This window comes from Branchiostoma belcheri, unplaced genomic scaffold (genome assembly GCF_001625305.1).
Source record: "Branchiostoma belcheri isolate BF01 breed outbred unplaced genomic scaffold, Haploidv18h27 scaffold120, whole genome shotgun sequence".
NCBI lineage: Eukaryota > Metazoa > Chordata > Leptocardii > Amphioxiformes > Branchiostomatidae > Branchiostoma > Branchiostoma belcheri.
This window is the reverse complement of record NW_017802603.1, coordinates 1007359-1020581: the sequence shown is the minus strand read 5'-3', so window position 1 is coordinate 1020581 and position 13223 is coordinate 1007359. Positions and strand designations below refer to the sequence as shown.

At 38.4% G+C, this 13223-nt stretch overlaps 1 protein-coding gene across 1 annotated transcript in view; it reads right to left on the bottom strand.

Moving 5' to 3' along the window:
• Window positions 1-3247: 3247 nt before the first annotated feature.
• LOC109462929 overlaps window positions 3248-13223 on the bottom strand; it is a 19030-nt gene continuing 9054 nt past the window's right edge. Inside the window, exons 15-18 of the mRNA XM_019759559.1 lie at window positions 7624-7749; window positions 6305-6473; window positions 4592-5041; window positions 3248-4234 (exon numbers count right to left, since the gene is read on the bottom strand). Coding sequence (XP_019615118.1) covers window positions 4224-4234; window positions 4592-5041; window positions 6305-6473; window positions 7624-7749 — 756 coding nt within the window. The 3' untranslated portion in view covers window positions 3248-4223. The remainder of the gene's footprint in view (window positions 4235-4591; window positions 5042-6304; window positions 6474-7623; window positions 7750-13223) is intronic.

The window sequence follows — 13223 nt, the reverse complement described above, 5'->3', positions numbered from 1 at the left end:
CGGGGCATGTTGCCAGATTAGGCAACATTCTGAACCGTCTGATGTTCCCTAAAATATCCCAAAGGATATCTCCTAGTTGCGCCTGTATATAGAAGAACAAATGTGCTGTATTTAATTTGCAATAAAATGTAACTTCTAACTTCAAACTAAACTGTTTAGTTAGGTTAATCCTAAGCTACTTTGGGTAGATATGAATGTAATAACAAAATTTGTTGATGTAGCCAAGATTCTTTTCTGCACTGATTTCCGGATTATGATCAGCAGCTTCATATTCATCATAATCATATTCTATTTTTGTGCACTGTTTGATTTGTAATTTGGCCCCCCTCCCCGCATTTTTATTTTGCAAAAGTGTGTTTGAGGCTTTCATTTTATACCAAAAAAGGCGTTGTTATTCCCCCACCCCTAGCTTGCAATTAAGAATATACATCGCCATTTTTCTTTCTATTTTTTTTTATATTGTAAGCTCGTATATTGGCCTCTGATCTAACCCCGGAGTTTTGAATAATTGTATACTGTACTTTGGAATGGGGTTCTTTTGTAGCCTTTTGTGTATGTCTAGACTCTCTGTGCTAAAACTTGAAACCTAAAAGGCTGAAAAAGACCAACAAAACAAGGCCTGCCCTACATCCGCTTTAAGGCTGCCATTTTTAATGAAGCACGCATCTCTATTCTTCTGGGATTTATCTTTCCACTTAACAATTACATCTACATGTAGATCGCTTTAATTGTAGTTTTCTTTCCGTCATCATGTTTTATTAATTTACTCTCAAATTAACATAACTTTCGTGTGTTTTTTGTATTACATTATATTCAATTTTCTTGGGACCAGATCTAACACACCAAACCACACATGATATACACGTACACAGACACACGGGTCAAAAATCACAGATGCATAATGTAACCATAATAGTCTCCATTTATTGTAGAAATCAGAAAAAAGTGCAACATCTTAAGCATTCTTAACAACACCAGTCCCAATGACAGACAGCAGATATAACAGTGTTGATATTAAACTGTTTTTAAATTGTGAAACTCTTAATTGTTACCAGGATCTGATTGCTGCAGGTAATTTCAGCTGGGAACTGAAACAAACTACAAGTACAATCGAAGTTCAACATTCAGCCCTGATTCAGATGTTACTTTCTTTTTGCACGATCTTTAACATACCACCTTATTTTCTTCAGTCCGTTTTCAACCCTATCAGACACATTTCAAGTTCCTGACATGTTACCGTTTCTTAATGGTGTCTTTGAAATATCCAGGTAACAAAAAGTCTGCTAACGTCACTGATGTACAATTGAAATTCTTTTCATCAGTACATGTATGTATTATGCTTTTCTGTGTGGAATGTTACTCACATACAAACATTTCATGAGATGTTACTTTGGATCGCATAAAAATGTTTACGTTAGGATAGTGACAAGTGAGTATATACCTTAATATTATGATGGTCCTTCCTTTTTGATGTGTAAAGACATTTCAACAATACAGACTGGGATCTAACTTTAACTTACCGTTACCTATGTTATATAGTTGACAAAAGAAAAAAAAATTACATCCTAAAATGGGTCTCAATGATGATCATCAACACACACCATGTATAGATGTTTTACACAAGTTTCATTCAGGTGTCACTAACAGTTTCCCCTCTAAGATGTAATTGGCATTGATCTTAAGGCCACAAGGTAAGGCATTTTCTAGTCCGCATCTATCAATGTTCCGATTCTTCTGCTCACATGATAAAAGTGTTCCTCACTAACGATATGGACATCCGACTTTATTGTGTTGATCTATCCATTACAAATACATGTTTTATCACCTTTCTGGTAAGGCAATCTCCACGTTGACAAAATACTATGTCTTGTTTGACATGTCTTACATGTTTGTAACTACGATTTCATAGTAGTGTGATTTTTCTATTGGTTGCCTTCACCAAATGATCATGAAGAAAAAATAGACAAAAACATGCTTTACAAAGAGATGTACAAAATTCCAAAGAAAGACAAACAAAACAAACCGGAGTCTCACATCTGCTAGTAGATTACATAAGAGGAACATCATAGTGTTACTGGTTCGACGTCATCACCGTTGCTCAGCCAACTGGTTTTTAACTGCAATTGATACTCTGACTAAAAGTCTTACTGCTTAAGGTGTTATTGAGTTTTAAGAATTAGAAATCTTTTTTATAGCTGTATTTCAGCTGGTACAATCGATCATGTTTTATAAGGAAGACGTAAGTTTTGTTTTTCTTGCAGTATCCAACGACTTGACTGGGCAGCCCCTAATATACACACTTCAAAACTTTAAGGCTTACATAACATATTCTAATGGCACAGCGTCTACCTCTATGACAGAACCACCATTCCTTAATGTCGCCTCCAAAAGTCCGGGTCGAGGCTTTATATATTTTCTGGCATGTTTCAGGATTTTTTAAGCAGATATTTTTCATGCGCAAACCTCCCGTTCACTTAATCCAAGTGTTGTCAAATTTTCATACATACATACATACATACATATATTTAGTATAAACCTGCCATTAGAGGGACATTGTGTGCCTGTATTTAAATAGATGATAGCAAAAAGCAAAAAAAAATGTGCATATTCTATAATGGCACAGCGTCTACTTCTATCATGACAGAATCACCAATTAATCACTTTTAAGCATTCAAAAAAAATTCACGACCTAAATGAAGCCAATTTGTCACAAAGTAAACTTGGTATGATCCTGCCATCAGAAGGACATTGTGTGCCTGTATCTAAATACTAAGTAGTTGATAATAAAAAGCAATAACGGCACAGCGTCTACGTCTATGGCAGAATCGCCAATTAATCACTTTCAAGCATTCAGTAGAAAATCCACGATCTAAATTCAGCCAATTTGTCACCAAGTAAACCAGGTATAATCCTGCCATCAGAAGGACATAGTGTGCCTGTATCTAAATAAGTAATAACGAAAGCAATAAAACTAATGACATTTTATAATAGCACAGCATCTACTTCTATAACAAAATCACCAATTGAACACTTTTAAGCATTCAGAAGAAAACTCGCGATCTAAATGAAGCCTATTTATCACCAAGTAAACTTGATTTGATCCTGTCATCAGAAGGACATTGTGTGCCTGTATATAATATGATGTCAAAACAAAAAAAAAAAAAAACAAATTCAAAAACTTCTTGTATAACAGTGACTGAAATCAGGAGCTACCTATACAGGACTGCAATGTGCAAATGCATTCTAGTCCATGATTAGCATTGAAGAGCTACTGAAGGTTTTCTGCCGTGTACATGTAAAATCATGACTTCAGTCTGATCAGCCTTTGTAAAAGTTCATTCGTACAAAGACTTGAGAGTTTCCTGAACACATTCTCAAGGATCTTACAAGGGACTAGAATATGTGATGTAGTGGATCGGCTTTGGCGAAAGCCATTCTGATTTGGGCGAAGAATTACATCAATAATAGGACGGATCCTGTTAAGCAGGCTACGGTGATACACTTTACATGCAGTCTGTGATAAGGAAATGCCTCACCCCATAACCAAGGCAAAATACAGTTTACTTAGTAAATGGCATGTAAACACCAGATTCATCAAAGTAGCAGACAAGCATAAGCTAACATTGACTGCAAAAGTAAATCGCACATGTTCTTAATTGTAAATGTAATAAAAAAAGATTATATGTAAAGATATTGTCGCAATCAGCCATACATGGTGTATTTTATGGATGGTATCAGATAGAGTCTCAAGTCTGGTAGTAAATTTGAAAAAAGGGGTTGGAAGAGAGTGGGGGGGGGGTCGAAAAAGTAAGAAGATTGTTCCTTTTTCATAGTGTACTGATAATAAAGCACATTACAACAAATTCAGTAGTAGTTAGATTGAGTTGTTTGGATCTAACCCCCAAACAAGGTTTGATGGAATGGGGAATTTTATAAAACGGTTATGGAAAAGTAGTCTCATGCTTTCATTTTATGCATTAAAAAAAGACAATGAATGGGAGATGATGCCTATGTAAACATGCCGTCATTTACCATAAGAACGACACAACTTAAATCAAAATGATTAATTTTGCAGATTTTGTTATCGAAAGTACATGGGTATTGATAGAGTAAGTAAATAAGAGCTTGTGCATTACAAAATGGGTATACCGGTAAATTCACAAGCAATAGTCATAGCACTGCATCCTCTGAGCGATTCACCATATTGTCAGGAAGTGTTCTGGTCAGTATAATCCTGTCATAATGAAAAAAAAGTGGCTATTAGTGGACGTGCAGTCAAACACATATAAAACAATGACATACTCTAACAACTAGTATGCATTTATGTTATTATTTCAGTTAAAGGTCTTATTTACCATAATCGTATTCCAGCTTTACAGTTCTTAGCTCAAGGAGGAACAAGAATCAGTCCTTGAACTACTGGTCAATTTGAAATAATTCAATTATATCAATGTGTTAAGCAAATCTTGAAATGCCTTTGATTTAATTGGATATCGTTACTGTTACGTAGGTAATTTATAACAGTGGAACTGCAAATTCATCATCAAGTGATTCTGCAAGTTATTGTGTTCTATGGTATTTGTGCACTTACCAAAGGGGGTCCGCTCACAGATGAAGTATCTTTCCAGGCTACAGTCTACATCGTTCCAGGTGTCGTTCCAGGTGTCCTTGTTTGCCTCATAATACAATGCACAGTCTTCATTGCGCTTGTAACGGCCCAACCAATCTTTCCAATAGCCGTTATCAGGCTGACCTGGTGTAAAGTTATTGTAATACATCCGACTGTAAGTCGTGCCATCATTCCATTTCCATCGGCCTTCGCTCCCCCCGTCATTCAGTCCAAACCAAAACTGTTTTGAAGTGCTTTTAGCATTTTTCAACTCGATAACGAAATTGTCAGTACTTCTGTCTTTTGGCATTGCAAGATTTCCTCCTGATCCCTGTCTTCGGCAGTAGGCAGATGCATCGTGCCATGCCTTGAGGAATCCGAATGCTTTGTAGCACTTCCTGTTCTTTCGTTGATAGCCTCCATGGCAGGTACCTATATCAGAACATTTTCAAGTTTGTCACAACATTACAATTACAGTTTACCTTTGTGTCCACGATTGTTCAAACCACAATCACTTTTATAATACATGCACAATATTTACTAATAAAAGAATCTACAGTCAACATGTGCTTTTACGGTAGCTTTAACCAGAGTTGGCTCTAAAATTATTATCAGTTGCTGCCTGTTGCTCAGCAATGCAACAAAAATTAGAGCATCTTTAATGTTTTAGAAACATCATCATGTGTAAAAATCTCAAATTTGTCGAAACATCATCGTGTGTTAGAAACATCATCATGTGTTAGAAACAACATCATGTGTTAGAAACCTCATCATGTGTTAGAAACATCATCATGTCTTAGAAACATCACCATGTGTAAGAAACATCACCATGTGTTAGAAACATCACCACGTGTAAAAATCTCAAATTTGTCGAAACATCATCGTGTGTTAGAAACATCATCATGTGTTGGAAACACTATCATGTGTTAGAAACATCATCATGTGTTAGAAACATCATCATGTGTTAGAAACATCATCATGTGTTAGAAACACCATCATGTGTTAGAAACATCATAATGTGTTAGAAACACCATCATGTGTTAGAAACATCTTAATGTTAGAAACATCATCATGTGTTAGAAACATCATCATGTGTTAGAAACATCATCATGTGTTAGAAACATCACCATGTGTTAAAAACATCACCATGTGTTAGAAACATCACCACGTGTAAAAATCTCAAATTTGTCGAAATATCATCATGTGTTAGAAACATCGAAACATCATCATGTGTTAGATACATCATCATGTGTTAGAAACATCATCATGTGCTAGATATATCATCATGTGTTAGAAACATCATCATATGTTAGAAACATCACCATGTGTAAAAATCTTAAATTTGTACACCATAAAATGGTTAACATTTTTCGGTGAAGGTATGATGTGCTTTAACTCTTGTTGTGGTATGCCGAGACTGGACTGCCAATGATATGATAGGTATGCCTTTGCCTACTTTATCAGACGATAGCCTTGAATTGGATGTTTTATGCCCAAGATATGTCCAACCTAATAAAAACAGCAGTTATACCAAAAGATCTAAAAAAAAAGGGATAAATCCAACATAATATGTTGTAGCAAGCCAGAAAGAGTCTTCAATGCATAGCATTATGTTTTATAGGAAAATGTTCATTGGCATAAACATAGATCCCAGTTGAAGATTTTTTTCAAGCCTTATGTCGTCAGTAAACGTACCATAATCAACATATTTTTGCAGGATTCGTTTCACACTGCTGAGTTTTCCTTTCCCCGTTCGTACTATCGATGGAATTTCATGTTTCCGCCCCTTGATTCGCAGAGCTGTTGCCCACGCAGAGTATCCACCTCCGATCAGTCCGTAGACCTGCGCAACTTTGAGTCGCATCTGCATGTGATCATTAACATGTGTTACTAGTAGTTATGGACAAAACCCAAAAAAATATTAATTTACAAACCTATTAATTTGAAAGCCAAATGTTAATTTACTTTAGATCTATCGACTATACGTAATAGAAAACTTACTATTTTCACTTTACATTCTGAGTTTCAGATTCATGCGTGAAGAGGTATTAGAGAGAGGGTTTAGAATTTCAAACTCGAATGTGACTTAGAGGTTTTATCTCCAGCTATAAGTCAGGAGGGTGAAAAAAATTTCTCCTCAATCGGCATGCTTGTTTATCCTGTCTTTATTAAGAAAGAGAGAGAGAGTGGCCTTGGTCCGGGCTAGTCGCCCGACATGATAGTTGTGATGATCTAGTCTTTACCACTTCCAATGGCCGCATGTCATTCTAAATGCCCGCGCTCTTCCCTCTCTGTCCCACCCATGATCCGAGAAACTACATAAATTCATTTTTGTAATTACTCAATATGTACAGTAATGATTAAAAATACATATATACTGTATTCAAAGCACTATATATGCATTAACTGATAAACGCAAGACATGTACTTTAAATGATTTAGCCTTTTCACAGCAGGAAGACTAGGATGATTTGCCAGACCAATTATCACTAGTTGTAAAAATATATATCACTTCATGTGTTCGATGTGTTCAAACTGTGCAACTTTCAGGTCAAGTCAAAGAAGAAAGTTTAAAGGGGGAGCGAAGAGTCTGTACATGTTGCCATGCAGGCAAAAATATATTTCAGTAAAATAATAGGGCCACAACTAAACCTAAAAAAACACAAGTAATTTGGTTACGTTGCTGGATGTTTAGGAGTAAGGAAATCGAAGAGATTTCTATTCCTCAAAGGCCGATTAAGTGTCTAGGAATATATTTTCGACATGGGTTAGAAGAATGTAATGAAAGAAACGACTTTACTTTCATCTAAAAAATAAAAGAAAATATGTTATACAGGAACGCAAAAAGAAAATTGGGAGACCTTCTTAGTCTTATAGGTTGTAATAAATACATTGTATCTTCTGTAAATTTTTTATGTACATCAATGTGAATTCAAAATAAAGACCACGACGCTTGGGATCGTAAAAAGGGAAAAAAATAAAAATAAGGAAGTGAATAAGGAAAAGCTTTATACCTTCACCATATTATGTTCCAGGTCTCCCCCTATACTATTCAGTTGTTTACGATATATTTCGAAAAGAGATTTTCCTCCAAACAGTGATGACCGTGGATTTACCATGTCCAACATGTTGGACAACACCTGCAAACGTAAAAGACAATTAACAAAAGAATTAAACATTGAATGGTGAAGCAACCATGCTACTGATGAGCCTGAGTTGTCATATTTAATACACTTCGCAAAGCCCCGCCATTCTACATTACATATGTTGATTCCAAATCATTTAGTCATATTAATCATACGTCACATGAATACATATACTAATACGTTTAAAGATGTTTAAAGACATGTTCTATTTAAATCTACAATTAGGAGATACAAATTGAGCTCAGTCAACTTTAAACTTGACTTTTTAAGCCCTAAAACGATTTTCAGGACAACCCTTATTGTTATTTTGAGCCGTAAATGAGATATGTTTGACTATTCATGCTTTTAATCTTAACCCTATCTAGACCGAGCTTTTTTGGGCTTCGTGGGATGGGGGGGGGGGGGGGTCGGGCCCCCCTTCCGAACTCGCCAACGGTATATCATATACCCAGGATGCCAAACTAGTATCGGGCCGTAAGCTGTTTTCTTCGGCAGCCAAGAACCCTTCACCCGCCTACCTTAATCACCGCTACAGAGGAGTTGAGCCCGAGGGGTTTGTCCGGCCCTATTACCGAACAAACCCCTCGGGCTCAACTCCCCTGTAGCAGTAATTTAGGTAGGTGGGCGAATGGTTCTTGGCTGCCGAAGGAAAACGGCTAACCCCCCGATACTAGTTTGGCATCCAGGGTATATATCATATGGCCACCGAATTTTTAGAGGACGGTGCTCTAGTTAAAAAGAACGATATCAACAATTTTGATGTCGTTATGACGCAATATGACATTATGTCCTTTTAAATAGCCAAAACCGTATAGATACGTTATTCCCTAAAAACTCAATGTTGTACAACGTAACTTTAACAAAAAATGGTTATAATACAATATTCTAGGGTGTACTAAGACTATTGTTGCCAATAGCAACACCACTGACGTTACAAAATGATGTTATGTATATTTAAGCTATCCGCTATCTTGGATCATCAATCTTGAACTTTCAAAAAAGTTTTTTTTTTTTTTTGTAAAATACATTGCAAAAAAAAAAGACTGAAGACGTTTTTATGAACCTTTTTTGTAAAAAGTGATGAAATTTTAAGGAAAAATATCTGTTTATACCTGTCCCGGCGAGTGCGGGAAATATCAGCCACGGCGTGTGCGGGTCTGTGATACCTCCGGACACGCCCGGACACCTGGTAATTAGTCGTGTGTACGGGAATATACGGGCCTGCACACGTCACACGTCCCAAGTAGTGCCAAACAATAAGGGGTCACCATACATGTAGATCGTTTCGCAAATGCGTGAATTGAGAGGTGCACATGTGTTTTCAAAGGCCGCGTGTAAGAAGAACGGGGAAAATGCTGGTTAGAAAACAATATTATTTTCACTCCTGAAATCTACCTAAACATGAGTTCGCACCATGAACTGAATTACTATCTAAAACGTTATAGGTAACAGGCAACGCAACACAAAGACAAGACATCTAGATTGGATGGTAGAGGAAATCCACGTTACATTAAAAGTCGGTAAATAGAATAAATGTTGTTTGGGGGCCGATGTCTGCTATAAATAAACTCGACCTCGCCAGAGAATGGTTGATTTTTTGGGCCACGCTAGGCTTATATAAACCAAGGACATTATATAAACTCTGCTAAAGAATCTAGAAGGATATATAAAGCTTGGTATGAACAAGGATTTTATATGAACACGGAGCTTCAACTAGGTTCTGATATAACGTCCTTGGTATGAATGGGGTCTAAGTGTATCCCAAAGTTTATAGAAGAACTTTATTGACACAACAAAAAGTACAGCGACTTTTGTAAGGTCAAAGACATGTAGATATACAGACAATTATACATGGGTATAACGTATACATGGGTATAACGAAAATATCCTACGTACAGAACAATAGGTGGGTCAACTAATACTACTTGTTCTAAGGTCTAAACATTCTTTGATATATTTACCTATTTGTACACAGTAAGGGTTATTGCCTTCTAGGATGAACTTAAATTTATCTATAGCATGAAATGTAACAAATTCTGTTGAGCAGGCGGAGAGAAGGTTGAACAGCTTTGTGCGTTTATCGTTATATAGTGTACAATTCAAAATAAAATGTTGTTCATCTTCAATATCATTGGGACAGAATGGACAAAACCTCTGGTCGCGAGGGATTTTTTTATATCTTCCTAATTCTATATTCAATTTATGGCAAGAAATTCTCATCTTTGTAATCGATCTACGAACTTCAAAATTGTGTATTTCAGAAAGGTAATTTTCTTGTCCGTACCTCGTCTTTAACATCGAATAGACAGAAAGTTTTGAATTGTTTTGAACAGAAGTATGGTATTCTTGGATGTAAATATCCTGTAAACGACGTCGTAATTGATCTGCAAACATGTCAACGTGATACAACCTGGGGTTTTTCCATACATATCCAAAACCGTTATAATTAAGGATGTCGTGTATATGATTTACCCAGTCAGAATCAGCGGAATGTAGAATATTGTATGCCTCGTGGAGTAGAGCGTCTTCGGGTAAATTTTCCAAACGGTGCCAGTATTTTATAAGTTTTATTTCGGCATCAATCATGACAGGAACTACTAGTATAACCCTTGCTATGAACAATAAGCAGATTTCTTTGTGTGGTCCGTTGTCTCCCCGCATATATTAACGCTTCATTATCCCGGCACCATATTGGATCTACAGTGGGCAAAAAACAACAGCAGAATTACTGGTCTTACTGATCAGAATTTTACCAAACTAGGCTATTGGGAACCTTCGAACTTGACATATTTTACCTTTGCAAACATGGTCATTTTTTGTTGGTGATGAGGGGGACCGGCTTGGTGTTTTTCAAATATCAGCCCACTTTAGTGTAAAAAAAATGGAAGAGACAAAAGATGCACGGTTTACTTGTACATTGTTGTCAGATGTGTATTGTGGCATGGTCAGAGACGAGACGCCGCCTATGTCTTATTTACCTTGTTTTTTTTTTATAAGGGAGGTTTAACTTCCTTGGTTATATTTCATTTTCTAGAACTTTAAGAACACGAAGTTGAAAACATTACAGAGTTAAACTGCAAATTATGTGTTAATGGTAACATTCCATAGTATTTTGGCTTAAAGATTAGCCTATGTTTTTTTATTAGTGTGCATGCAACTTTTACACAATAGTAGACAAGCGGGACATTTCACAACTCTTTGTGTCATTATTCCTGCAGTGACCTGTAAACCAGACCAGCCAATTGCATTCATTTCTCTTTGTTGGGGTTTGAAAAGGGGGCGAATTAACGCTCGAGTCATTATTTTTGAAATCTTTCCGTTACTAGCCTGGTTGTGGAACGTGCATTATACAACTGTCCTGGACACAAGCAACACACTAGAATAGAAGAAACGTAGTGAGAGCATGGAGGTAGAAAAGCTCCACGGTGAGAGATTGTGTCATATCTCATCATTGACACTCGCGGAGAAATATCGGTCATTCTATGTAAATTGGAGCAGTTTTCAAGACAAGAACGCCGTGGGACACTGGCAAGACGAACTGAGACAAGACTACGCATACTCTCCAGGCCGAGGTTGATTGGGAAGATTGTGAACCTCAGAGTATGCCTCGTTCTTTGAAAAGACGGTAGGCAGAACCCTGGGAGCCAGGCTGCGGGCATAGGCGAGTGATAGTCCACGTGCAAGAGAGTAATAGACCGGACCAGGACCGATGTACACCCCTCCTGACTATCCGCTGTGTCCCGACTCAAGGCCGTGCTGAGGCACAAGATGTGCCGCCCGTGGGAATGTTCCTTGGGGCATAGCAGATTAGTCGGTCCGGTCTATCACTCGCCTGCGCACGGTATTTCACTTGCGGCTGTCCGTAGGCTCACACAGTACCACAAGCCGGTCGGGTGCATAATATGTAGCTTATTAGATTCTGCCGTGGCTAGTTGTTGACCATGTACAATCAATAAAGAAAACAAAATTATGCAAACAAGGTGGGAGAATAAACGGCCATGATGCTACTTTACATTACAAAAGGCATATCGGAGGGGGGACGTGTGCGGGGTGTGTACGACCCGTACACGGACTGATAATGAGGAAGATAATTAGGTGAAAATTACCGCTAATTTAAGCACATTTCATACACACACTCAGAGGTACGTGTCACGTATCCGGGCGTGTGCGGAGATTTACGGGTGGCGTGTGCAGGCGTGCACAGGCCGGTACACAGCCCGAACACCTGAGTGGTTCATATCCGGGCCGTGTGCAGGCCCGCACACGGCAAGTGTACGGGTCGCACACACCTGGAAATGTCCGTATACTTGGAATTTCCGGGCGTGTGTACGGGAGTATACGACCCGGAAACGTCGGTTTTCGTCCAGTGCTGGTTGGCCAAGTTGATGTGGCCTCACAAAACAAACATATTCCTTCAGTGGGGAAACCTCCATTCCATCTAGAGCACACGAAAGCTTGTCTGATCTCACTCTGAATGTTTCTTCTCAAAAATTTCACCAGATACGCGTAGTGAAGGTCTTTTAGACTTTGTTTCTAGTTTGTCACTTTAGGACGACCTACACGCCATGCGCTAACGACCTCCACGCCGTCGTGCGCTCACCGCGCCATGCAGAGCCCTCTCCCCGCAGATTACCAGGGTCGACATCTCCGCTAACCTCTAGGAGCCGAATCAAACGCCGTGCGCTTCTCTTCCGCCACGTAGGACCACCTCCCCCCGTGTACACTATACGATATCCAGTAGATTTCTAGCGGTGACCAATCAGAGGGCTGCTGACAGGTCTTCGACAAACGGCTATTAGCACCTTGTTTTATGTAAATGCCATGAACTCAACCAGAGCGCGTAATTGTTTCTTGTTTACTTCAGTACTAAGTACTAGTACTTCCACAATCAGTTTGTAAAATTATACCTCAGTAAAATCTACTTTGATGAACGAATCGAATCGAAACGGGACTGTAGGCATGAAGTTTTACAAATTTAAATGTGGCTGCACTAGCGCTAATGGAGCAATCACTTTGGGAAGGAACAGATCTTACCGAAGCCGATCGAAGACGGGCCGCCAAACATTAAAAAAATGGAGGGAAATGACAGACAACAACCTAACAAAGACAACATCACCAGACCAACAAACTTGGAGAACACCACAGCAACTTCAAGCGCTCACGAACCTCAAACTATGTTTGCGTCAGCGGATAGGCTGCCGAAGATACCCGTTCTCAATGCACACGCTGCAAACTAAAGTAATGGCAGTCCTACGAAAATTCTCTTTGTAATGTATAAGCGCTTTATATCGACGAACAATGGGTGTGAAGTACGTGTTTTCGCCCATCGTGTGCCACCGGCTCAGTGGTAATTGGCTACTCTACAAGTGAAAGAACCAGGTCCGTGGAAATGATAAATTATTCATAAGTCGGTCGCCACTAGAAATTTGCTGGGTGGCATTTAGTGACGAGCCCCCCCCCCCCCNCNC